The sequence below is a fragment of the Melozone crissalis genome, unplaced genomic scaffold (assembly GCF_028551555.1).
Source record: "Melozone crissalis strain CALT ecotype California unplaced genomic scaffold, PUWL_Pcris_2 ptg000005l_1, whole genome shotgun sequence".
NCBI lineage: Eukaryota > Metazoa > Chordata > Aves > Passeriformes > Passerellidae > Melozone > Melozone crissalis.
This window is the reverse complement of record NW_026535783.1, coordinates 58,188,253-58,215,447: the sequence shown is the minus strand read 5'-3', so window position 1 is coordinate 58,215,447 and position 27,195 is coordinate 58,188,253. Positions and strand designations below refer to the sequence as shown.

At 39.1% G+C, this 27,195-nt stretch overlaps 1 protein-coding gene across 4 annotated transcripts in view; it reads right to left on the bottom strand.

The window, feature by feature from the left end:
• Positions 1 to 1,051: 1,051 nt before the first annotated feature.
• SLC38A9 (solute carrier family 38 member 9) overlaps positions 1,052 to 27,195 on the bottom strand; it is a 45,680-nt gene continuing 19,536 nt past the window's right edge. For 3 of the 4 annotated variants that reach the window (XM_054283061.1, XM_054283053.1, XM_054283079.1), the window contains 7 exons: positions 26,303 to 26,500; positions 23,465 to 23,572; positions 21,273 to 21,379; positions 14,977 to 15,090; positions 12,964 to 13,112; positions 4,670 to 4,759; positions 1,052 to 2,818 (listed from right to left, as the gene is read on the bottom strand). In XM_054283061.1, coding sequence (XP_054139036.1) covers positions 2,653 to 2,818; positions 4,670 to 4,759; positions 12,964 to 13,112; positions 14,977 to 15,090; positions 21,273 to 21,379; positions 23,465 to 23,572; positions 26,303 to 26,500 — 932 coding nt within the window. In that variant the 3' untranslated portion in view covers positions 1,052 to 2,652. The remainder of the gene's footprint in view (positions 2,819 to 4,669; positions 4,760 to 12,963; positions 13,113 to 14,976; positions 15,091 to 21,272; positions 21,380 to 23,464; positions 23,573 to 26,302; positions 26,501 to 27,195) is intronic. The other variant, XM_054283071.1, reaches the window with a different exon arrangement.

The window sequence follows — 27,195 nt, the reverse complement described above, 5'->3', positions numbered from 1 at the left end:
TGTGAGAAGGTAATAAATTACATCTCACAACACATGACTGGATCAATGTATTGCATTCTTTGCTTTGCTAAACTACATGATGATATCCTGGAACACAGAATCTAAGGAAGTGAAATCAGCTGGCCATCACTGCAGATGAAGTGTGTATTTGTAAACGGCTACATTTTGTACTTGCACAAAAAAAGACACTGCAATCTACTTCTGGTGTTTTAGGGCATTTATGTTTCCATTAAATGTTAAGATATTATTTAACTCAGGATGCTGACAAGGAAGAGAATCCCTGAAAATGCCAATCTACTTACACACTCCTGACTTCCCTCTCTCATGCTTGTGAAAATCTCAACTGCATGTAGTAAAATTAAAAAACACTTTCTTATAAGAAAGTGTGCTTATGGAAATGACAGTGTAATGAAATATTTGCTATCACTCTAATTTTTACCAGTTTGTAATTCAAATAAAAAGGTTTTTACAGGCTTGTATAAATAAACAGTGCAGCAACAGAGCTCAAAGTGTCTTCTCTAAATGTTCTGAATAATTTCCTTCTAAATTTTAACTCAGTCATTGTATATTGCATAACTGAAAAAAAGAGATAGATACAAGATGCAATGAGGACACTTCACCAAGAATTCTGTCTTTCTTAGGAATTTCTGTTGACTACTAGATCCTAACAGAATTTAATTCTGCTAAAATCAATGGGTATTTTACTATCAGCTTCAATGACAAGGATATAAAAAAGGAATCATATTCAAATAGAACATGGAAGGCTATAATAAAATTTAATTAGCTGCACCCATCAGGGCTTGTACTAAATTAAGCACTGAACCTATAATAAATAAGCACAAGAGCCTAATGTGAATAAGCCAACAATAATAGCAAATCTGTATCTTTTGTTCTTTCCTTTTGATTTTGAAGTACTTCTCTTGTAAGAGTCTACACAGGACAAAATGAAAGTTACCAGGATGGGGCAGATAGTTCTCTCTAAAACAGAACAGATGATGGATGTTTCTCCAATTCTGATTTAAAGGCACAGAAAAATTCACAACAAAAGAACAACCGGAAATAATCACTGTATTCTGCAATAGTATTCCAAACCCATATAATCTTGTATTTCATACATATCAAAGGATATTTAGGAAAGTGAGTGTCCTTTACACAGTTTGAGGAGCCCAAATAAAACAAATAGATTTACATTATCACTAAAAAAATTCACATAATTTTCCAGAGAAGTATGGTAATAACCTAGGTTATGTTTTTCACTGTCTTTCTGATGAAAATATGAACTCTTACACTGCAATGTAATTATCTTTCCCAACTCCTACTTCACAAATATTGCACCACTCCAACTTTTTTCTTCTTTTACTTACTTTGGAATTCCGTATTGCTCAGAGTTCTCTTTCAATTATTCTACATTTGTTGATTACTTTAATGCACTGAAAATCTGCACAAAGAGGAGTTTCTACTCTCTCTCCAACCACAAAAATTACATTCCACTAGTGTCTGGCAACTTAATTACTGTGTGTTTTGGATTAAAACACACAGTTACAGCAGGTAGATGAAGGAAGGTGTCTATGTGCTTATGCATGTACACCCTCTTAATTTGTAAACAAGAATTAAAAAAACCCCAAACAACTCCATAACAAAATCTTCCCAGATTCTCCCAGCTTCTGTTTAAAATTATTTAAAACTTAAATTCTTTCCCTTCATCCATGATTCTGAGGACTGCAAGACTGCTGGCTTTGTCTCTCTGCTCACATCCAAAATGTGTAGTAGTAGTGGGAGACCACCAGAGGAAGACCCTGCAAGGGCAGGCCTGTGATGAACAAATGCTGTGTACACCATGCATCCATAAAAACCACATGCAACTCCTGACAAGACAACTGCACAGTACATAATAGCCCAGTAACAGAGTTGAACTGAGGTCAAGCCTGGAATTACTGATTTTAATTGTCTTCTTCTAATTTTTTTTATCCTCCTGGCTTTTTTGTATTGTAAGATCACAAGTAAGTTGTGTACATATTGGTTCTGAATAAAACACTGAAACATGAGTTTATTGTTTCTCATTGTTGGAATTTCCTAGAGGAAAAATATTGCCAAAACAATTTAATAGCGTATTCAAAATTAAGAGTGCATTTTGACCCAAGTGACTATAAATTAACCTAAAAAAAAAAGAAGAAAGACAATAAATTCTTCATTTTCCAAAAAAATCAGGAAAATAACTGCAACAAAAGAGCATTTCAAAGAGTCAGTGAACAATACTGAGAAAGCATGTCTGCTAATCAAGGTAAGGACAGTTCATTTGGAGGAAAGATTTCCACAGCTTGAGGCTGGAAGCTTTGTGTTTGGAGAAATGTGCTGTAAAATATTAAAATATTTGAATGTCGTTAATTTTTGATTCACCTTCAACAAAACCAGGAGAACTGTATCACTCAAATGTGAACCATTTCACTTCTCTTAAGATTTCATGTGATTTCAGTGAAGCAAGACATGTTTCCTGTAAAGCACTTGAATGATGTGTTTTGAATTTGTTTCAAAGGTGAAGCTTTTCCCAAGATCCCCACATTGAGGACAGTCCTCATGCCTCACAGTGTTGCTCAAGGCTGTTGCCAAATATCACAGTACCAATTGTGACAACCACGGAAGAAAGGGGAGTTTTCACAATAGGAATTGTGCAATCAGATTAGCCAGTCCAAGGAGGATTATAAAGATGTGAATAATCAGTGCGGGCCACGTCAGCTGCCCAGCACGGTGCAGGGAGATCATGTAAATGAGTGATGGATACACGAACACAAAGGCCAGACCACATGTTGCTCCAGAGTATCTGAGGAAAGAGGGGATGAAAAAAGAAAAAAAAGAATGAATGCTTTGTCTTTATTCTTATTTCTTGTTGTCATTTCCCCCCGCCAAACCAATGAACAATCTGGATGAATTCTGACTATCTGCAATCGCTAACAGAAACACCAATTTCTGTTCCTTACTGACTTCTACCTCCTTCACTAGCACTTAATTACCACCCTCTGTGTTGTCCAGCCCCCTGCTTGCTTGTACCTGCACTCTGACATGGCTCTGTCCTTTCAGTCGCACCCTGTGATGCCGTTGGGGACTAAATCCCTTACTTAAGACTTGATGTTTCTACTTTCTTTGGGGAAATTTGTCAACATGCAACAGAAAGAGTCTGGACAGTGCATCCTCTGTTACACATCCTTTACGGTCAGAACTGCAAACCTCCTTGCAGCCCAGCCATCTGAGAACACATATTAAAGTATTTAAATATAGAAATGTTCCTGAATCTGCAATTCTTATTTTAATTTATTTAATGAGCTTCTAGCAAATCATTCTTCAGACCTAAAAGGAACAACATGCCCTTCTGGTTACATGATCAACCACAGCAAGGGAAACATTTAACTACTCTTTTTCTAACCCATCCCTTGCTTACAAAAATGTTCTTATTATTTTCACCTACTAAGCAGCCAAATGTTTTTAAGTAACAACATATTTTGTTTCATATATTTGAACATTCCTTTCCAAGGAATGATCAGTCTAACTAGCAAGCATGCATGTTAGACTGTAAAAGGACAATTTATCTGCTGGAAATCCACTGTTCAACGTGTTTTGTTACTATGCACATTATAGACAAATTAGGTAAACACCAGTTAGCAAAGAGAGATATGTATTGCAAAATGTTTAACCAAATTAGGCATCGGGAACAAATTCTCTCCTGAAAGGGTGCTGAGACATTGGAATAGGTTGCCTAGGAAAGCTGTGGATGTCATGTCCCTGGAAATGTTCAAGGCTGGGTAGGACGGGACTCTGAGCAACCTGGTCTAGCAGCAGGTGTTCCTTGCCCATGGCAGGAACCAGATGAGCTTCAAGGTCTCTTTCAACCTTAAGGTCCATTCTAGCATTCTAAGAGTCTATGATGACAATTTACTTGACCATCTCTATTACTGGAATACAAAAAAATTTACTACAAGAAGAGACAGAAGAAAAAGAGGAAATGGGAAAAACCCTCAAAGATCAGCCACTGAGCAAAAGAAAGTTATTTTGCTACTTTGGTCAGACCCAAACCTGTCATTCTGGTTTTATAATTGCAGATTTCGGTATTTTTAAACACCACCCTCTCCTGGTTGCTTTAGGAAAGATGCAAACCAAGAATAAATGACAATGCATATAAATATGTTGACGTCAAACATAGTAAAGTAAGAGTTCCTTATTATTTCCTCTAATATTTTCTAATTATAGAAATCCTACCTTTTCATCAACATAGTAAATTTAAGATATCATTTAGAGACACGTTGATGCCACTCGCTTTCTTGGATTTTTATTATGGACCTTCAACCCAGGTTCCAATGGTCTTAATACAAAACAGAAACTTGAGAGAAGAACACAGTAACAAAGCAACTTTTCTTCTGGCACCATACTCTTTTATGAGTAGAGTTACAAGGTCCTAAAGTACACCTCCAGTAAAACTCAACCACCTCAGACACAGAGGCGAATAACAGATGTCAGAACTTTGCTAGCTGATTGTTTACACGCCAAATCGTTATTTACAACTTAAGAAGGCATAAGCTTCACAAAATACAAAGGTACAATTATTAGTGCTCTTTTTCAACATCAAGACACAAACACAGTAACACCACAGGGAAGCTCACTGCAAACAAACAACACTCACCTTATGATACCTCCTATATTTGGATAAAATCTTGCCATTGCTACTCCAGCTCCTACAATGGCTAGGTTCAGGATAAGCACATGGAAAAGGCTACAGGAAAGTGAGGAAAGAGTGTTAACATCTGTTATATTTATTACAAAATACCACCACTGTCCTTCATTTACTCTAATATTTAACTGGTACACGAATGGTGTTTTCATTTGCATGACTCACTGTATTAAATCTAATTAATTTCACAGCAAACATGTCATCTACTGAATAGTCAGAATGCCAATTTCTAAATATCTAGTATTTTGACTCAAGATATTCTTAAGGACTAAGAATAGGCAATTCTTACGAAAATAAGGACTAAGAATTCTTAAGGACTAAGAATTTGGCAATTCTTACGAAAAACATCATACATGGTACTCAGCACTCAAGTATTTCAGATGGACATTCAAATACCAAAGAAACAATACTGTATAACTTAATTCCCACAAGAAAGAATTAGCTTGTTCGCAGAACGATCTGAATTGCTCAAAGTCAACTAATGGAAACCAGAAGAAAGGCAAAGATGCATCAAGTGGAAAACATTACAAACACTATTAAAATTTGAACTCTACTGCATTTTGATAGAGGACAAACATTTAAAATGCTAGATGTCTTATAGTATATGAACTGTAATGAACTTCCTTGCTCCTACCCAATTTATGCTGAATTTTTTTGCTGAATTTGTTTTTACAAATAATTTCCCGTTGCTTTCCTTTTGCATTAGGGATGAGAAAAAATCGGAGATTTTTTATTCTGCAAAAACAGGTTTTAATGCATCAGACAAATTCAGTGCAGAGCACTGTGCAGCACAGAGCTAAGACTCAGGAAAGTATCACTTTTCTTTCGGGAATATGAAATGTTGGCATATTTTAGCATAAGGTAAAGTCAGGAAATGGAATAAAAACCTGTGATATTTTGGTCACACAGCTGTTTCTATGAAGGGAAAAAAGAATTTACACAGAGGAAACATGCATACACTTACAGGTTTTGTTTATTCTTCTGGAGGAAATGATTTCCTAAAATATACAAAACCTGTAAGTCAAGGCTAATTTTTTCTTCACTGTAGAAAGTATGTGTATTATGGAGGATCTAACTAACAAACTTTTAAAAAGTGACAGCTTCCATGGCTATGGCTGAAAGGCTGCCTGCCAGTTTCCAATTTAGGAAGAAAGATTAAAGACATAGAACAGTCTCATTAAAGTTCAGGGAAATGAAGGTAATTAAAACACAAAGGAATAATTTAAGCTACGGACTTTTTTTAACCTTCAATCTTTTAACATTTATTTTAAAAAGACAAAAAAATTCTTCAATGTTGTACATGACATTTTAACAGTGGTGCAAGAGGTGTACATTAGAGATGAACAACTGCAGTGAGACTACAGCAGCTGTTTAAGTTTTTTCTGGATACAAATCTGGTAAGACCTCATGAACAAAAAATACAATCCCAATAATCAGACTTCTTAGGGACCAAATGTGTACACCTTCTCTAATACTGCTAAGGAAAGCCAGTTAACTGACCTGTCCACAAAAAAGGGTCTGCCATTAAAAACTACTTCCTCTCTCCCTACACGTGGCAGATCACAGATCTTACTATCACACAACTGAAGCAGAAAGTTTATGGACACATAAAATGACAGTACTTCTTCCATTCTCTTTTTGCTAAGATTGTTTTTTTTAGCAAGAGGGACTAAAATCAGGGCAGGCTGACTAATTCAAAAATGTTCTGCAAATTTGTGTCAGTTCAGAGTATTTTAGCAGAAAACCTGAAAAATCTCTGAAGTATTTTATTCTGGCATGCTTTGAAGACGTGATTTTGTTGTTCAAAGCTGTTGTTTTAAAAAATTACTTCTAGATTCTTTTAAATTTTGAAAGCAAATAGGAGTGTCTGTATCTTTGGTGTGAAATGCAACATTTTTCGATTTCTTGATCTGGGAAAGGATTATTAGGTTGAGGGGGGGACAATGACTTCTGGCTCATTTGAAAACAATGGTCCTCAAATGCTGAAGTCTCCAAAGCAATTCAGTACTTGTGGAGTGGTGCTTTGCAGTTTTCTCTGTCAAGATTAATCAGATTCCTCAAGAACAATACCAAAATCAGAAGGTCTGAAAAGGCTTTGCACCTCTCTGTTTCAATGTGAAAGATTACACTGCACTTCTCCCCTGGAACATCCTTGCTCCTTTCTTTATCTTTTGAAACAGCCTGAGTTGTAACCATGACAGAGGACAACTGGTATTTAACCAGAAATCCTTTCTTTTACCTAGGCAGATAGTCACAGCTCAGCTCAGCTCATCTCCAGGATGGGGAAAAAGTCTTGATCTTTTTGTAGAGAAAGGCATTACCATTTACCAAAAAACCCCCTACCCTTCTGAATTAAGTAAAATCTGGTACCTAGGGCTATAAGTAGCTACATTGTTTGAGGCAGTACATTTCTTAGGACTCTAGAGCTCCATGCAGGTGTGTTCCAGACAGGACAAGTATTTCTTATAGCCTGTGACATTTCAATAAGTTCTGAATTGTTCAGGTTTAGCCTGACACTGGCTTACAGTAAAGTTAATGCTCACAACACACTGCAAAAGGACAGCCAGGAAACAGCATCTGGAGGCAGGGGAAATAACCACACCATTGATTATTACAATTATATGATGAAAAGTATTTAGAGGACATTAGAGATTAGAAAAGATTTGGCCTGTTTGTGCTTAACCACCCTGGTCACATACAGGTGTTTTCTAAATGGTGTAACTTTCGTCATCATGGTCAATGGCAGCAGAGCCGGGTGGCCCATGCCAGGGCTGGACTGTCTGCCTGGGCAGCCTGGTTAGGGCTACTGCTCTGAGGCACAGGTTGGGTTGCCTGAAATAGGCTGTAATTCACAAAGGAAGCACATCCACAGCAAGTCTTCTGTCCTCAGTCTCCATACTCTCAGCTGGGCAGTTGAAGATTCTAGCTCTTTTCTACAAAGGGAATCACTGCTCACCTGCAAAAATCCTGCAATCCCACAAAAATGGTAATGGAAAGGAGAAGGGAAAAAGATTAGAAGAAAACGCAAGCTATCTCCTAAGTCTTGCTTTTTTCTCTGCTGGCAAGGTTAACCTTTCAGATTGACAGAGGGGAGAAACAATCTTGTATGCCAGAAGATTATTAAAGGGCTTGCTCCATCAAGTTCTCTCCCACTGAAGTCACTGAACAGCAGTGACCATATATATCTAATTAACTTTGGCATCCTCAAAGTCAGAATCATGTCAAAAACAGTGAAACCAAACCCTAGCACAGGGAAAATTTAAAGACAGAAACTGATTTTAAATCCCTTCAAGTTTTAAGTTCTCTCAGAAGTTCGAGACTCAGCATGGAGTCACAGGATGAACACACACAATAAGGGAAATTGGAAAGCAAGGAATGAAGAAAATCAGGATCACCCAAGTAAGAATATTTGAGAGGCTTCTGTATCTAAAAATGCATTTTCTTCCTGGAAATCTCACTCAAGTGACATTGGTCAAAAGACAATGAATCACAACCTTTAAGAGAAGCTAGGCAGAAGTCAGATGAAGAGCAGACAAGCAAACATGCATGCAAACAGAAGAAATGTATTTCATTGCATCAGAAGACATATGTCTGTGGGAGAACTGGCAGGTCTGCTGGGCTACCATGGAGTAAAGGGATGACAATCATTGAGGAAAGCTAAGTGATTTTTGTCTATCAGCTTATTTAACCTCTCAGAACAGGAAAGATGTTAAAAAGTTTTAAAAAATCATCTGATGAATGTTTAAAGCACTTTATGCACGCCATATAATTAATCAAGGGAATCTCTGTCACAAATATTACTGTAGGAAAGAGCCAGTAACAATAATAAAAAATTGGCTTCCTGTACATATAAGAAGATCCAGAGTCAAGCAAGAAACAGCAGATAAAGCACATGCATCTGGCCCTAAATCAGCTGTTAAATGACGCCATTACAAACATATCTCATTTTAGAAAAGAAAGCAATTACCCAATACACAGAATTTTGGCCTTCCTTAACAACACCAGGGAGAGCAAAGAGAATGAACAGTTCCTTGGGTTTTGTCCCAGTACATCACTTTCCCTGTTGTAATCCGTTTACTAGCATACATTTTGCAAAATAAAAGAAGGAATTAGGATGTCTTCTCTCATTTCTAAATCTTTTGTAGAAAGTAGAGAAAGGCTGAAGGATTTGTGGATTGAGTGCACCCTCAGCATCAAGTTGTGTATGGTGCAGTGGACATTCTGGAGGGAAGGGATGCCATCCAAAGGGACCTGGACAGGCTTGAGAGGTGGGACCATGCAAACCTCAGGGAGCTCAGCAAGGCCAAGGGCAAGGTCCTGCACCTGCATTGGGCAATCCCAGGCACACCCACAGGCTGGGCAGAGAAGTGATCGAGAGCAGCCCCATGAGGAAGGACTTGGGGGTGGTGGCTGATGAAAAACTCACCATGAGCCAGCAGTGAGTGCTCCCAGCCCAGAAAGCCACGGGAATCCTGGGCTGCATCCAAAGCAGCATTGGCCAGCAGATGAGAGAGGAGTTGTACCCCTCTGCTCTGCTCTGCTCTGCTGAGACCCCACCTGCAGCACTGCATCCAGCTCTGGGGTTCCCAGCACGATGACAAGGAGTTGTTAGAACAAGTCCAGATGGAGGGCCAGGAGGTTGGTGAGGGCTGGAGCACCCCTGCTATGAGGATGGGCTGAGCGAGCTGGGGCTGTTCAGCCTGGGCAAGAGAGGATTGTGTGGGGACCTCAGAGACACCTTCCAGTACCTGAAAGGGCCTACAGGGAAGCTGGAGAGGGATTCTCTGACAGGAACTGGAGTGACAGGGCAAGGACGAATGGGCACACTCTGAAAGAGGGAGATTTAGGTTAAATACATGGAAGAAACTCTACTGCAAGGGTGAGGTTTCCCAGGAAAGCTATGGATGGCCCACCTCTGGAAGTGTTCAAGGCCAGTTTGGATAGGGGTCTGAGCAACGTGGTCTAGTCAAAGCTGTCCCTGCTGATGGCAGTGGGGTTGGAACAAATGAACTTCAAGGTCCTTTCCAATCCAAACCGCTCTATGATTCTCTGTGACGATGCCTGTAAGAAGACTGCTGTGTCTAGCACATCTACACGTGTCTTTAAGATAGGCAGAGACAGAAGTCACTGACACAGGTATATAAGAGCAAGGAGAATCCTCTTTCTTAGAATCAAGGATGCTTTTGCTCTCCTCCTGACTGTTGGAAGACAAGACTCCCATTTCCTTTCAGATACGCCATGTCCCACTGCTCAGCTTATGTCTATTGGGAAACCTGGAGGAAAAAAAGTTACATATTGTCTAAGCACTTATGTTTGGAGAGGCTGAGCTGCTTCATCACTCAAGAGTATGGGTTAGTAGGATACACTACAGGTACACAGCAAAGAGTTGTTAACAGAAAAACAGCACTACAGAATAAAAAGCATGACACAAAAGAGATGAAAATCAAGTCTTCAGACAATAAAAGCTCCTTTGAAGATGAGTATGCAGTTTCTCATAATCATCCAGTTATAATCCATGGTTTTCCAGAAAACAATAGGATATTAACCATGATGCTACTTTTGGTAGAATTTGCCTTTGATTAGATAAAAAAATCTAGACTATAAATTCCAAACCAGGAAACTAGTATCTTGGTGCTTTATTATAATCAGTTTCAGATAAAGAAAAAGGGGTAAAACCCAGAGAATGAAATTGATCTGAGCAATACAATCACACCCAGGAAATAAAAACTATCTGGCAGCCCTGTAAACATGTGTGAGATCAAGCTATTTTCTTTAAGTTGCATCCGTACAGATTTCTATGGACTCCATTTATTAATGGGTATCTGTTAACTCCACCCACAGCAGCAGCAGGAACCCACACCTGAAAATAACTGCTGGTGTGAAGAAGCCTGGCTTTTAAAATCAGTGAGCTTCCATGTAAAGCAACCAACAGCTTAAAAATGAAGATAGGAAAATTTCTAATGGAGACTTTGACTGAAGGAGAAGGTGTTTCTGTTACAGGTTTCTGACTTTGTTGTCTGACTTTTTTGGCAGGAAAATTATAGTCAGAAGGCAAATTTACAACATTTCTCTCACCTGCAAAGAAAACTTAATATAAGAAAGATGCATGCATGAAAAGATATGTGATTTAGCACATAGAATCACAGAGTTAAATGAGGATAGCTTGCCAACAGAGATCCTGCTCTTTGCCTCCTTTTTCATCCTTTGGGCTCACTACTCACACAAAAATTTTCTCCAGGCATATGACCCAGGGTATTCTCCTCCATACATTCACCTTAGATCTAAGGGTGAAAAATCTAAGAGGTAAAGCACGAATCTGTACAGATCAATCTTCTTATTGCCCAAGAGCTGTCAGCCCTGATTAATGAGGAGTTTGAGAAAAGATTCCAACTATATTCAACTATTAGTAGGGTGCTCATTTTCCTACACAAAAAGCTACAGAAATTAATATTTCCAAGTAGGTTGTTCAGAGTGAATCAATAGGCTCTCCAGTAAGATATCAGTCTATGTCAATAAAAGCAAAAGCTTCATATTTGTAAAACATATCCCTACAAAATCAGCTCTGGGGAAAACCGAAAATACGGAAGTTTTTCCTAGAGAGGTCATAAAGTGCTACTAAAGGAGATTCGTCATCTTAGGTGACTGGTGAGAACCAGTCATGAAGACACATTCAACAACCAGGCAGTAAATCTTTACTATCCTCCCACAGACATGTTCTGTGCTTGCTACCAGCCTCCAGCAATTCTTCACTGCATACAAAAATACAAGGGCTGACCTTGTAAATGCACAGAAGCCAGAGCCTGAAGGTTAATTCAGTGATTTCTGTGCTGTGTTTGAGACACCTGGGATGCCAGAGAGCGAGAGAGCCCATCAGCCAGAATATGCTACCTTATCACTATAGGTTGGAGAGGCTTATATGGCTTCCTAGAAACCATTTTTAACTTCTCAGAAGCTTTAAATACTTTACTACAAGGAGTCTTAAAACAAAGTAAATTTAAAAATGAGTGAAGCTACCCACAGGACATCCTGGAGACAAGAATCATCTGCATCATCAAATCCGTCATACCACGAAGGCTTAAAACAGCAAGCTGGAATTAACCTGAGAAGAGACTGGCACAAAGCTGTAGGTTCTAGGAGAGCCCGTGAGGGAAATGAAAACCATTCTGGTCAGAGAGTAACTAGAGGGAGGAGATAGGAAAAGGCATATCCACATAATATAGAGGACAAGATTATTTCCCAGTGGCTGTGAAATCCATCTTTAGCACTTAAATAAATGGCCTTGTTTCCAACAGTAACTTGCAGCAGTTCCTAAAAATCCCAACGTTGAACTGCATACAATTCTGAGTCAAAAAAAGCAGGCATTTATTTCACTGCCTAATTTTAGGCATTCAGTTTCTAGAACCTATTTCAGGACTCAGAAGAAACCTGAAACTTGGAACAACATCTCTGCAGACCTAAACTGTTGATGCCACAGAGGAAATACACATTCCTTTCTGAGATTTTTTTTTTTCCTTTCCTCCATCAACAGTAATTCACAATACAAAATAAGAAACTTGGAGATTAATGGCAACTTCTCAGTGTGACAAATTCAGTACTCCAGGACTCCAAATATAAATGTCCTAGGTTTTATTTAAGAAACCAAACTAAAACTGAAATCTGCATCAGCTCTTCCCTGGAGTACACACACTGTACAAATGCAAGGGTGTGGCTCATCTCTGAAATTAGCACGTGAAAAGCTATTTTTATAAGCATAGCAGCAGCCCAGATAGCACAAGTAACAACTCACTCAGCTGTTAGCTCTGTTTAAAAAACAGATGGATGATTACTAATCACGCACAATCAAAACAAAGATAGCATGCTGAAAGGTTAGTATTTGGAGTATATATTTTTCACAGTTTAATGATTGCTAGATTAAATGCTCCTGGACTAAACATTTTTTTTCCCTGTACAACTTTTGTCATATAATTGCATAACCCAAAGGGAGTGTGTTGACAAAATTACTATTTATTGATAAAAGGAAGAGCTAAACTAAAAGAACCCCCCCTCCCCCATTCTGCTCTGGCAAACGGTAATAGTTCTGATCTGCAGGTGTGCCCATTCACCCTGACTCTACAAACTCTGTGAAACTAGCTTATGAAATGAACCTAATGTACAAAGAAAATCCCCAAAATCTAGCCAAATTTCTGACAACAGAAAGCCAGTTAAGCAGAGTGTGCCAAACTATTGTCAAGAAACAGACTCCTTACCTTGGGTAAGGACTTCCAAAAAACTGTCTTAACAGTTGGACTCGTGCCAGATAGCCCAACAGTGGGTATACAGTCATCATTTGGAACAGCAGGAATATTCTTGCAACAAACGACATGATGTCATCACTGGGAAAGTTATCTAGAAAATTCTAAACATATAAGTAATGTTACATATCAATGGTGGCTTGTTTACATATATCTGCTGGGTTTTAATATCTATGTGCCAGAAAGAATGGGACAAAACCCAAACAACTACAATTGCTAAATGAACTCCATAACATGAAAAACCCTCTCCCTCTTTTACAACTGCCTTGCCACATAATAACAACCAATTTTTGAATGTTACTAAGCTGATGTCAGTGTTAATGCTAGTATTACATAATGAATTGCTTTCTGATCTTCTGAACATCTTCAAACAATGCAGGCTGTGGAAAGGCCACCTGACCTTTTAGGCAGATGGATTCATATGCTCCTTTTATCTATCATACCATAACTACTTATTAAAAACAGTTACTTAGTGAGTAAAACTGCATTACATACAAATGAGTAAGGGATCATACACTACTAGTGGGAACATCTGAAAAAGTATTATAAGACTTAAACATCATAGAAATATACAAACAGCTTCATAAGTACCTGAGAGAGCTAAGAAAATAAATGAGAAGGAAATCACTCATTACATGTTACTTAAATGTGGATTTCATCCTGTGAAATTATTTCAGGTGGTTAAAAAAATAATTTGTTTAACAGTGATACCAGTTCTAACTAATCCACAGTCAGAGGAAGCCTTTAAATGCCACCTTATTGCTAAATATTATGCCAGAGCTATAGAACACCTGGCATAACATGGATCCCCCACTGATAACTGCTATCTCTGAAGCAATTTAGGGCGTGGAAATCAGCTTTGCCTAGAAGCAGATAAAGAGTTTTTGGCCTTCATAGAGTATTTCATGTGGTGCTATTATCAGAAGAACTCTGCTGGCAAGGCTCACCAGTGTCAGACTCCAGAGGTCAGACTTCAAACGTAATTGCAGTGAGGACTCCTGTCTAAACAAACTTGCTTTCACATTCTATTTCTTCTGGAATCCCAAAGAGTCACTGCACACACTTCTCAGGATTAAAGAAGCTAAAGAAATGAAAAGCTCAATTGTTCACTTTTTCATTTTGGTCCTTCATCACTTTCACAGAGTATTTATTATATGTTTGTTTTTCACTGAAATATTGGGAACCATTTGTGAATATAAATGAGATAACACAAGCATTACTCATCTGTTCGTGGTAGTGCCCACAAGGTGTCCCACCAACTGACCACAGTCTACACAGATGCTCCTGCCAGGGTGAATCATGAAGCAAGAAGCAGTAGCTGGGGTGTTTTTATTGCGTATTTATTAAAAGGTTATGGACAAGTAGGGTATCTTGGCATGCATTAGGAAGAGCACTGCCAGCAGGTCGAGGTGGGTGATCCTGCCGCTCTACTCAGCCCTGGTGAGGCACATCTTGAGTGCTGTGTCCAGTTCTGGGCTTCTCAGTGCAACAGACATGGAGCTCCTGGAGTGGAGCCTCTAGCTCAGGGCTACAAAGATGATCAAGGGACTGGAGCATCTCTCTCACAAGGAAAGGATGAGGGAGCTGGGCCTATTCCTGTTGCACCTCATCAATGTATACAGGCATCTGAAAGGAGGGTGCCAAGAGGATGGATCTGGCTCTTCTTGGTGGTGCCAAGCAATAGGACAAGAGGCAAGGGGCAGAAACTGATGCACAAGAAGTTCCAACTGAAGACGAGGAAGAACTTCTTCACAGTGTGAGTGACTGTGCATTAGAACAGATTGCGCACAGAGGTTCTGGAGTCTCCCTCGCTGAAGATATTCCAGAACCATCTGGATGCAATCCTGTGCCATATCCTCTGGGACAGCCCTGCTTGAGTAGGGAGGTTGGACCACATTACCCACTTCGGTCCCCCAAAAAAACCATCTTGTGATTCCTTGAAATATATACTACAGTAACATATCTCACCTGTTCAATACATTCTTTGGATAATGGTGGAGAAGGAAAAGATGCAAAAATTATCACTCCAACATACAGGTATGTTAGTCCAACCAGGAAGTATGCAATAGAGAGGTCTCTCACCTGAGGAAAAACAAGATTTTATTTTGGCCAGCACTTACATACAAAACCAGATTAAATAAAAGCCTCATAATAAGATTTCTATTTCATGTATTACTGTTACTTTTATATGCATTACTTTCTTATGTTTACAACTATCACTTGTACATTTTTATTTTTACTTCCTACTACTTGGATGGAGACTTCAGACCTGGTTCTAATCAGATCAGAAAGCTTCAATACTCAAAGTGGACCTAGACATGTATTGTTTATCTCTCAACATACAAAAAGGGCACCATGAATGAGATATGCCAATAGATGTAGCGTGTTATTCCTGATGCATAAGTATACACTTGTTATTAAAACAAACAAGAAATCCCTTCTACTTTCTTACATTCAACTATTCCTAATAAGACCCTTGGGACACTGACACACAGAAAGCCTAGAAAGCCATATGTTAAATGTCTTGTCATGAATAAAATCTTGCAGTCAGACATCAGTCTACCCAACTGCAGATGTAATACAAAGGAATTTAATCAGAGGTTTTAAGGAAAGAATGTTGAAGCTAGGGTCCTAAATCCACACTTAACTACACTACATACACTTAAGTATGGATTTAAACCTAAACTTCAAAGTTCAGTTCTGAAAATTCTGGCTATCTTTTTAAGGTATATAATATATACAAGTGTTTTCCACTGCACAAAAATAACCATACGTTTATTACAGGAAAATGACTGGCAAAACTAATTAAGTACTTTATGAAACTAGAGAATTCACATATACATCAGACTGATCTTACAGCAATGTACTTGTTGAGTTATTCTTCTACATATATTATTTCCTTTGGAAATAAAGAGGGAGACCATTTGTTTCTAGTTATTAGCTAACTAAATCCTATGTAAGCTTTGTTACAGTACAAAACACTCATCACCTTACAGAAAACCATTTGTTCAGCTGCTGCTAATCATCAGCTTCTTAAAGGATTACTAGTAATGTTTCAATACATGACCCTATTTTCCCAAGACTGAGAAGCAAGTCTTACTAGCCCAGGCATAGCACCAAATTATTAGGATTATACTGGTTTCCAGACCAGAGTGATAATTATCACCTTCAGCCAGGTCACTGAACATGAGCAAAGCTTCCTCACATCTGTGCATGGGAATGTTTCCCATAGTGCTTCTTCACACTATCTAATTGACAGAAAAACATATCCTACACCATTCCAAGCTCTGCCAAGGGCAAGGCAATCCCTGAGGAAATGATAAAATACTAGATTATGACTTGTGAGAGAAATTCAAATAGAAGCCAGTTTTTTGTGAAAGACGTGGAATCTCCTATTCATTTTGCATGTTTTTGGGGTAGAAGATTGCTGTCTGATGAGGAATATTATTTGCCTTTTAGAGGCTGATGGGAAAAAGGAATCAGCGTGATTTGAACATGTTCCAGGGTCACGTTCCAGCCTTCAAGCTCCCAGCAGCTGCACACTTCTAGCTGCAAACTCTTCCTTCTGCTGACCAGTCAAATGCACATGGAAGATGATTGCCTAGACTTCACTCTCCTCATACTGGCCATTGAGTAAGGACTATCAACTTTCATCAGAAGTCGAGCAGTAGCCTTTTCTTTAAATTATGTGCAGAATTTCTTCTGACATGAGAAGCTGTACAGATTTTTATATATCATCTACACCTTCAAAAGCACTCGTGCCCACCCACTATAAGAACTAATTTTAAGAATATTAAATATGAGCATATTTCTTGCAGGTATTTATCAGTAACTTCCATTAATTGTGGGACTCAAGAGACACAGTAACGTGGTAAGACACTCATCTCTTGAGGACAGGACTTGGACAATTTTTCAAAACACATCCAGTGTGTTCTGCACATCTTAATGCACATCATCTGCCAAAATCTGCTTTAAGTCTGGTATTTTAGGTGTAGTCCTGGCACATAAAAACAGTATAATAACTCACAGTTGTTATTTGTACTCTGCCTACACATAAGTTCTAGAACCAACTGTAAAACTATTTTTGCTGTGACGGGTGCATGCAGTTGTGAGGGCAAGAAATGTGAAATAAAATTCTTACTGCTTCCTTTAGACATGAAAAATGGTAGATAGGTGGTGTGCTATTACCTACAACAGGTACTTGCACCAGTACTAACCAGTTCATGTTTCCAGAGTTCTTAAGGGTGTATGCTTTAATCTCCACTGAAACTAAGTGCTGAGATAATTTTGATAATTTATTTTCATAGCATGTAACACAACAGACTATTTTCTCCAGGTGTTGTCACCATAGAAAGAGTACCCAGATTTTGATCTGAATAACTTTTAAAAAAGAAATAGACAACTTGAAAACCTGGATTTATTTTTTTCTCAAACATCCATCAGCTCCCTTCCAAATACATGCTTCTGTGTGTAAGATGGTTACCTCTGTACAACAACACGAGTTTACATAACAGGAACATCTTTTGATTAATGTTCATTATTCCTCAAGAGACCTGGGTTCACTCCCTAAAGACGCTGACAGTACTGCTTAGACAGCATAATTCCAGAAAAAAAATCAAAGGACACATAGGGAGAGATAAAAAGATTATTTTAAGTAAGAGCAATAACTACACTTTTTTGTTTTAAATTTGATACTTGAGGCATTTAAATTCACACAAAAGCAGACATTGCTGTGGTGAATGCTGCCTAAGCATAAGAATATAGCAATTCTTACAGGCACAGCTTAAGAATCAAACTTGTAGAAAAAACAATGTTGGAAGCAGGAAGTATTTGTAGAATCACAGTGGGAGTCTCCAAGTAAGCATCTAAGGCAACATGCAGGTCACAGTTCATAAGGATCATAGCCTGATACCTGCCAAATCCTTCTCAAATACACCTGAAGGCAGATTTTCAGACAGAGCTTGGAGAGCAAACTCCCTGCAGTTACTTCTGACAGGGAGCTCTCCTGGTCAGATCCACAGAACAAAGAAGTGGTTAGAAGTGCTGCTGGAAGAAGAGAAAATTGGGTGATCAAGGCCAGCAGCAGCAGTAGAACACAGGAAGAAATCAGCCTCCTAACAAAAGGATGACTGTGGAGCTAACAAAGACAGCCCTGAAAGCACAAGACATTGTATCACATCCACAGACCAGTCAGTATTCAGGTGCTGGCCAGACTTGCAGCAAGGGATTTGACATGGCACAGAGGAGGCTCTGTGGCTCTACGGACATTTCTTACATGGTGCTGCCACATGGTACTTCCAGGCCTTGATTTGCCTGCTGAATGCCATGGAAAAAACAGCTCACTTCCTTCCTCAGTACCAGTGAAAGCTACTTTGTGGAGTTGCTTCTTGGATGGAGAAGCCAGTATCAGTGCTTAGTAATGATTACCACATTTGAAATACCTTTTGATCATCCCATTTCAGATTAGTCCCTTCTCAAGAGAGATGCTGACTCCCTAATATCTCAACAGGACTTTGATCTAGATCATAAAAATGACCCCACCTGCTCGTGCATCAAGGACAAGTAGTAACATTTAACTGGGTGACAAAAAAAAGTGCTTCACCAGGATGGATGATGCTGTGCATAATTTTGGCAGGAAACAGAAACCAACGGTATGGCACCATCAATGGAAGCTCAGTCTGTTTACAGGGAATAAAGTGTTTCAATACTGCAGAAAATAAGTACCATTTACAGCTCCATGCCTTCTGCAGTTAATACCTAGAGAATAAACATCTCCCCATTCACAGCCTTTCTCCCAGGTATATCCACAAACAACTGTCGGGAGACAGCACTAGCTTATTTATGCCTGTAGATCATGGTGGGTTTGTGTAGCATCCATAGTGTTGCTCAGGGAAACTGATCACAAACACTAATCAGGAAAAAACCAACCAACCAAAACCCACACCTACACTCCTTTTTGTGGCTGGGTTACATTTCCTATGCCATTTGTTTTTGAACCATTTGACTGACACTGTACAAAGACTTATGCTGATAAATACAAGGAGGCAGCAGCAGTGGGAGATGAGACCAGAAAGGTAAATTCTGAACTGCAGACTAAAAACCTGTTCACAGGGCTGTGCTGCTGACATGTGGCTTACTCTGGTGCACTGCTCTTCTCTTCTCACACCCACACCACTGTACAGGAATAGTGACCAGAGCACTCCTCCCCCAAAATGTGTATTTTAGCTTTGGGCTGTGATACACGCCTGTGACCAGAATGGAAGCTGCTATTGTTTTGAATTTCTGACTCCATAAGAGGAATGTTATTGTTTGTCTTACTGTTCTCCAGCTCCCCAGAGAGTTGTTCTATGACCTCTAGTTTCAGTAAGTTTTGCTCAAGACAAAAGCAGTGCTTTTCCAGCTTGCCAAGTTCTGTGCCTTTTGACAGAACACTGAGGGAAGTGCCATGTTAACAGGTCCATCAATAAAACAGTGAAGCTTTTATCCATGGAGTTATGTCAGTATCACCCTATCAGATACTGAGAGAAGAAAGCATCTTGTAAATATATTGGAAAACCCCCCATGACTTATGACAGAGGGCAAGACCCCTATATATATGGAAATCTCCCACTTAGTCCAGCCCCTTAGTGACATAATCACAAAACAGCTCTTCAAGAGCACAGGTACTTCATTAACATTTGCAAAGCACTTTTGAGACCTAGGTGAAAGGCTCCTGTACAGCTACAAAGAGGAAAAGCAATCTCCAGCCAAATAAAACTACTACAAGAATTACAGAGATTTGTTTTCCTTTCAGATATCTTTCCTGCCATACTTCAAAGCTGCCCTTTCTAAGAAATTTGAACATTCTTCTGCAATGCAGAGTTTTGTCAAGGGCTTGAGATCCATGCTACGGCTGACTTGGAAATTCAAGTTAAGCTCCAGGAAAGGTATTAGAAAAGCTGATTCAAATGCAGGCAGCAGTTTCTTCCGCCTTCACACAGGAAAAGCAAGCTAAAGAACATTCCAGGTGCTGCTCTTTGCATCTGATTGCTTGCTCCGATGTAAACAGAGGGGGAAAGTACACAGGAAAACCATGAAGATGGAATGAGGGTATTAGCATATAGACCTGATTGCTGGAGATCTACCCTTTAGAATTTCAAAGTCACAGTTAAAGAGAAATCTTGCCCTTCTCCACATCATAAGATTTTCTTAAGGAAATCAAGAAAAAGCTTATTTAGCTTTCTTTGTCCAGATCTCCAGCTGAGAAGCCCTAAGCCCCCAGAAGCCTTCCTGAAGGAGAATGCATGACTCCTTTGCAGATACATAATTCACAAGCTGGTCTTGATTCACAGGTAAAAGGAAGTAACTATGCAGACTTTTAAAGCCTAAGAGGTCATCTCATTGCATTGGTATATAATCTGTATTTCACTGTCAAATAATCAAATCTGATCTATTTTATCTGATGTGCTGTATAGGCATCTGGCTGTTAGTGGTGCTGATTCAGTAGTGGGGACAAGAGGTTCCAGAGGTTCCTTACAACCTCAAGCATTCTGGGATTCTGGGATTTCATTACAGTTTTTCATACAGCTAGTATTTAAAAATCTTTTTATGCTATTGCAGGTACCTTTACAGCTAACATTTTAATGAAGCTGGACAAGAATCCTTGGAAGTAGGGAGGAAAAAATAAAATAATAAAAATAATGAAAGTAAAAGTTACTCTCAGACTCTGTGTATTGTATTTACTCCATTTGGTATTTTAAAATGGGAAGACATTAAAAAAGAATGCAGTTCCATCTGGAGAAGCAGCGCTTAGCTTTTTCAAAGGTAAAGCACTAGTCCAAAGACTACGTATCACAAAGCCTCCTGATCCAGGCTTCAACTTGCAGGATTTCCTAAATTGTGCCAAGTTTCTCTATGGACTTTGACTAGAATTGTGAGACAAAGTTTTGAGGTATTACCTAGACCTCAAAACTACTGTTCAGGATTCTGCTAACATCAGTCATGTACCAAATATTTTCCACCATTTTTCATTCTAAAATTGGTCAGTTTTCATTAAGACCTACAACATAGTCAAGTCATCTGCCTCTTGTGTGCAATTTGGCCATTTAATACCAGCTTGTAAATTTGGGGCATTCCTCAGAGCTTTTATGTAATTTGTAATTTTTCTGTTACTCCCTCATAGCAAGGAAAAGAATGTGTAACTTTTTTCTTATCAAATCACAAGAAAAAATTACTATTGTCTGGCAATCTAGAATAAATAAGCACAGTCTTGTGAAGTTACTTACATTGTTTTCTTGATTCCTGTTATTCTGAAGAAGTGTGATGACACAATTGTGGATGAAGAAGGCAAGTGTTAGAACCCCTGTGAGCTGAGGGAACAGAATTCGAAACTCTAAACAAAGAAAAAAAAAGTGGTTTTAAATTACTTCTTTGAAACAAACAATGACAAAATGCAGATGACATACAGTGCTCTGGAGGGTAGTGACAAACACATGAACCTCCACCTTGAAATGGGACAATCTATCTCATATCTGACCATAGCCAATGCAGATACTTAATCAGGAAATGCAAGATACATGAAGACAATAGTTACTATAGAATGTACTTTCCAGCAGGGCTTCTCTGATAGACTCCAACCATCAGTGATTACTAGGTTAATTTAAGATTGGTACATACAGGATTTTCTGCTCCTCAACAGTTTAATTGGAAATCATTTGTGAAATTGGAATTGACAGCAGTGAGGCTGTATACCTATGGGCTCCTGAAGAGGCAGATGGAGGGAAGGAATCATTTACCCTGTGAACACTTTTAGTTATTAAGAAGTCACTTATGCTACCAGAAGAAAAATTACATCTGTAGATACTTAAGAGGTTCTGCTTACAAGACAGGGCATAAAGAAAGGCAGAGCATGCTTCACAGCATGTATGAAAAGAACTTCCTTCTTTTGGGAATAGCATTTTTCTGCTTGTTTTAATACTCAAAAGATGTTCACAAGATGGTGGTTCTCCAATGCTGCAAATGGTCTAGGAATTCACCAATGCATAACATCATTAGAGCACCATCTTAATTGGTATTACCTAAGAATGTACATACTCTTTAAAGTGCTAACAGCATTTAGAGAACCCTAAGATAGTCAGCTTCTGAAAAGCATCCAGAAGTATAGCACAACACTCTTCAGAGGTTCACAAACCCTTACAGAACAAACCACAGAGAGCTCCATGCAAACATATTTAAAACAGACTTCTGTAAAGTGCTATGAAGTTAGGAAAGTAAACACACTCCAGGCAACTAATGAAGGGCTTATCCAAACTGAAAGAATAAGCTTTCCCTAGAGCTGGTTTCACTGTACCTTCAATATCTAATTAGCATGATGTGCTACTGACAGAATTGAGAGTGCAAGTGACTTCTGGCCTTGACTTCTAGGCTCATTTTTCATGCACTACTTCAATCTCAATAATAAAAAGCAAACTGACAGTTTCAGAATCCCATGGAAGCTGCATTTGTATGCATTAGTTACCTGCCTTTTCCATCTCCTAGCAGTCGGAGTTTTTGTCAAATTAATCAAACTACTGGGTGCTCTATTTCTCAGTGGCCTGCAGCACGTGTCACTACAACTATTCTTCTCATTTGTTTCTAAGATCAGAAGAAGGGACACTATTCTAATGTTCAGGACACAGCTCCCTACAGCTAACTGGTCCTAAAATTTTGCTTCTTGTAAAGGATGGGGAAAAGCCAACTAGGACCTAACCTCTGTTCTTTTATTCCAGGTTTCTTAAAAAAGAAACTTGATCTCTTTAGGCTAGCTGTTCAAGCAATACTAAATGCCTCTTGTTTATGACTATGGCATCTCACAGAGGAATTTATAACAGTAATTTGAAAAGAACAAATAGGCATCAAACAACCTTCAATAAAAACAAAAACATACTGATATGTACTGATGGGATAAAACCAGCTAATGGGTGTTTGAAAGAGAAGAACTACTAAGATTATGGCCAAAAACTTGAGATAAACTGGGAAGTACGGGAAAACTGTACTTGCAAATTATGATGAATGAGCTATTTCACTTAAGCAAGACAGTGTGTGGAGAACTTAGATCACCCTAAACAGTCAGTCTGTCTACAGTTTGTGATTTCTAATTGCTACTGAAATAGGCATGATCTGAAACACGTACAACTAGAACTTAAAGTAACATAGGTGAAACAGGTCTAAGGTAAGCTCTCTGGTATAGGATATATGTTGAAGATTCCTCTGATAGGGGCTCCTTCTCTTCCTTACTGCTAATACTGCCTGTTAACTAAGGAACATCACTGGGAAAGGGATTCCTTGCCACTTGGTCTGGAGGGATCTTTCCTCTAGTTGCAACATCAGACAGCATTTCCTCTATTCATGTCTCAGATTGTTAAAACGTAAATGAGAGAAAAAAAAAATCCTAAACTCACCAAATATATACTTCACCACTGCATTTTAACTATCTTACCTGGTACAAAAAATTCATTCTCTGTAAACCAGTTGAATTCTAAGTGCATTCCCAGATGAGCAGCCTTTACTGTAACCAGAAAAACTAAGTAGACAACTGAAACTGTACCTGGGAAAAACAAGAGCCAAACAAATACCATGATATAGTACAAAATATTTATGCAGGGTTTAATTTCTCCTCCATCCATCTAGTTACTAGTAGTCAAACAGTTATGGTTAGTATTCATTCCTAACAGAAGACTAGGTCTAAACTTCTTCTTCACTTCTCTTATAGGTCAGAGAGAAAAAAAGATGCACATGCACACAATGTAAACTTCCAGCAAGTTTAAATAACTTTCTGGCACTGATGACGGCAGAGGAAGTACCCTGCCATCCCTGCTGCTGGGCACGTAGGTCTTTAGGCACAAACAGACCAGTTCCAGCTTCCACTGCCAGGATTTCAATCTAAGTGGAGACTGATCATAGCACTCCAGCTATTACAATGTTCATCTAGTCACTGACTTTTTGAACCAAACAGCTCAATGGAAATTACTGCACTTATGAACTTTACACTGGGAACTAGAAGCTGATAATGACACTTCAATGCTACTGATTAAAACATTACATTATGTTAAACGTAATTTTGGATAATCTTTATTATAATATTGGATTTGCATTCCATCTCATTGGTTAGGAGGCATCCAGCAGGCACCTGTACAGCTTAACAACTACAAATGAGATCACAGATGGGTATAATGCCTTGCTGTGTATACCTGCAGAATAGAGGGTATATGGTCTTGTTTCAGACCATTTGACAAGAGCAGAACAGGAACTACCTAAAAATTGAAGGAAACTGAACAACAATAATTAAGGCTACTGCAATGAACCTCATGGCCAATAATGCTGTTAGTTAGCAGAGAACAGGCTCTAAATAAGTGAAGACAAAAACCCAGCATTTTAACCCATCAAGGTTCAAAACTAAACAGAAGGAATTATGATTTGATAGATAATCTCAAGAAATTAGGAAAATAAAATGTTCTGTATGTGAAGATCAGCTAAAAGTCTCTTAGTTTCCTAAGGACCTCTGTTTCCACAGGTATCAAAATAAGTAAAACTCAACTGAGATAAATTTCATGATCTCAAAATTGTCTTCCATTTTTTATTGTCTTATAAACGTCAAGGTTTACAAAAATTAAGGCAATTTTGAACACCTTCTCAATTACATAATAATCTATTGAGTAATGAGTAATTAATATTCTGGGTTTAAAATTCTTTTCTACATAAAACCCACACCTTTTGTACAGAAGCAGTATCAAGTACCCAAATTCCCGCATGGTATTTTCATTTAGTGGTTTCAGCAAGAGCAGATCCAAGCTCTGATAAAGTGTAACTATGGAACAGACGAACAAACTAGACCTTCAAATCCCCGTCCTCTACCACCTTTACAAAGCATATCCAACTTTTTCAACCTCTGATCCACATCCAGTTTTCTCTTTCTCTTCATTGTGGGCTTCAGCACTACCCCTCAGACATCTTCTACTCCCTGAACTGTGAACAGCCCCACCCATCATGCATATGCTTTACTCACTTTACCAACCCCACCACCTTGGCATTCTACCTCAAGACATGTAAGCAGGAAGTCACAATTGTCTCCTATGCAGCACAGAAGAATCCACAATATTGGAAGTTGGGACAAAGAACAGAGGCAGGTCATACTGACTGACTGATGTTGTAATTAGTCACCTGATTGGCAGAAAATTACTTCAGATCAGAAGCAACTGCTGGTTTGAAATGTTTACCAGAGGAGGAAGAGTATGCTCGACTACACCAAGGTAATATGTATCAAATGCTGCACAGTAGTATGTATAGAATCATTTGGGAAAATCTGTTGTTAATGTAAGGGAATTTGTTTCACAGTATTATCAAGCAAGAAAAAGAAAGAAAAGGAAGAAAAGGAAAGGAAGAAAAATGAACTCCCTATTACCCGTAAGATTCAAGCAAAGCAGCAGACAAAGCCCTTGGGGTTAATAAACCAACCAACAACCCACTTTGAGGCACAATATGGGCTGCCACCAAAATACTGGAACAGTGGCTGGAAAGCTGCCTAATAGAAAAGGATCTGGAGACAGAAGCTGAACACGGGCTGGCAATGTGCTGACAGGTGGCCAAAAAGGCCAATGGCATCCTGGCCTGGATCAGCAATGCTGTGGCCAGCAGGGCCAGGGCAGGGATTGTCCCCCTGTGCTGGGCACTGATGAGGCTGCCCCTGTGGCATGAATACTGCCAGTTTTGGGCCCCTCATGACAAGAGGACTTTTTGATGCTGGAAGCGTCTAGGGAAAGGAAATTAAGCTAATGAAGGGTGAGGAGCACAAGTGCTGTGAGGAGCAGCTGAGGGAGCCAGGGGTGTTTATCCTGGAGAAAAGGAGGCTCAGGGGTGACCTTATCACTCTCTACAACTGCCTGAACAACTGGCTGTGGCCAGGAAAGGCCTGGTCTCTTCTCCCAGGCAACCAGTGACAGGATGAGAGGACATAGCCTCAAGCTGTGCCAGGGAATGTTCAGATTTGGAAAATGTTCTTCTCAGAACGAGTTGTCAAGCTTTGAAACAGACTGTCCAGAGAAATTACTGAGTCACCATCCCTAGATGTATTAAATCTGCACGATGTGCAGATATATAACACTTATGGACATGGTTTAGTGGTGGACTTGATAGTGTTGGGTTAATAGTTGCACTCAATAACCTTACAGACTTTTCCAACCTAAAAGATTTTATTATTCTACTCACTGGAGTAGTTTTCACTGTCTTCTATACACTTCAGTCACAGCGAACCAATGCTTTAATAGTATTTGTTACCTACCTAGGACATTAAACTTTGCAAAGAAGGATGGAGACTTCAGATTTAGCAGGGGTAGAAGAACTGCAATCAGGTAAAATGGTACTGTTTTTGATTTGTCCCACCATTCTTCAAAGAGTTCAAAACCTGTTCTGTTGCCAGATGAGAACATCACAGTCCTGTTCTGTGGTGGGTGATCACTAGCAGCACTTGGACAAATGACTGGAAGAAAGGAAAAGAAAAACATCCTCAGATGAAAAGAGTTTTACTTGCACAGAATATTCAGAATCAAGATCCCACAACTGCTGGTGTGTTTTACTACTGAGGACTGCTCAAGTGCAGTGTTCAGTATCTCAGTTCCTACCTTGTTTGTTTTTTTAAATCAGGAATTCATTGCTAAGATTCCACTACTAGGCACCTTGCACTCGAATCTGACAGAGGTACAGTTCTCCCAGCTGAGCACAACAAAGATGATAATTTATCTGAAGCCCAAGTTGTGACACAGGATCATCCTTCTAAGTCACATACCTATAACAAGGCCTGTTCAGTGCCCATGTGTACCTGCTGGAATCAAGTCATGCTCCCCTGCATCTGGCTGCATATTTAGCATCCTAATCTGTCCCTGCACACTTCATTGAGATCTTATCAACCAAAATTCAAGTGCACTGAAGAGCCTAAATTACTGTAAATTGCTCTAAAAACAAACTAAGGATTACAAGAAAGCTACTGTAACAACTGGAAGGTTGAAAACCCTACACTCAACAAAATCACTCTTGTCATCTTTGTGCCATGACAGCGGCAAGTACATCACTGCCAGACAACACAACACAACAAATTTAAGATGTGCTTCAGTAACAGTGCTAAGAGGTAATGCCATACTCCTCTCACATGGAGGTTGATCAATGGCAGCACCTGAA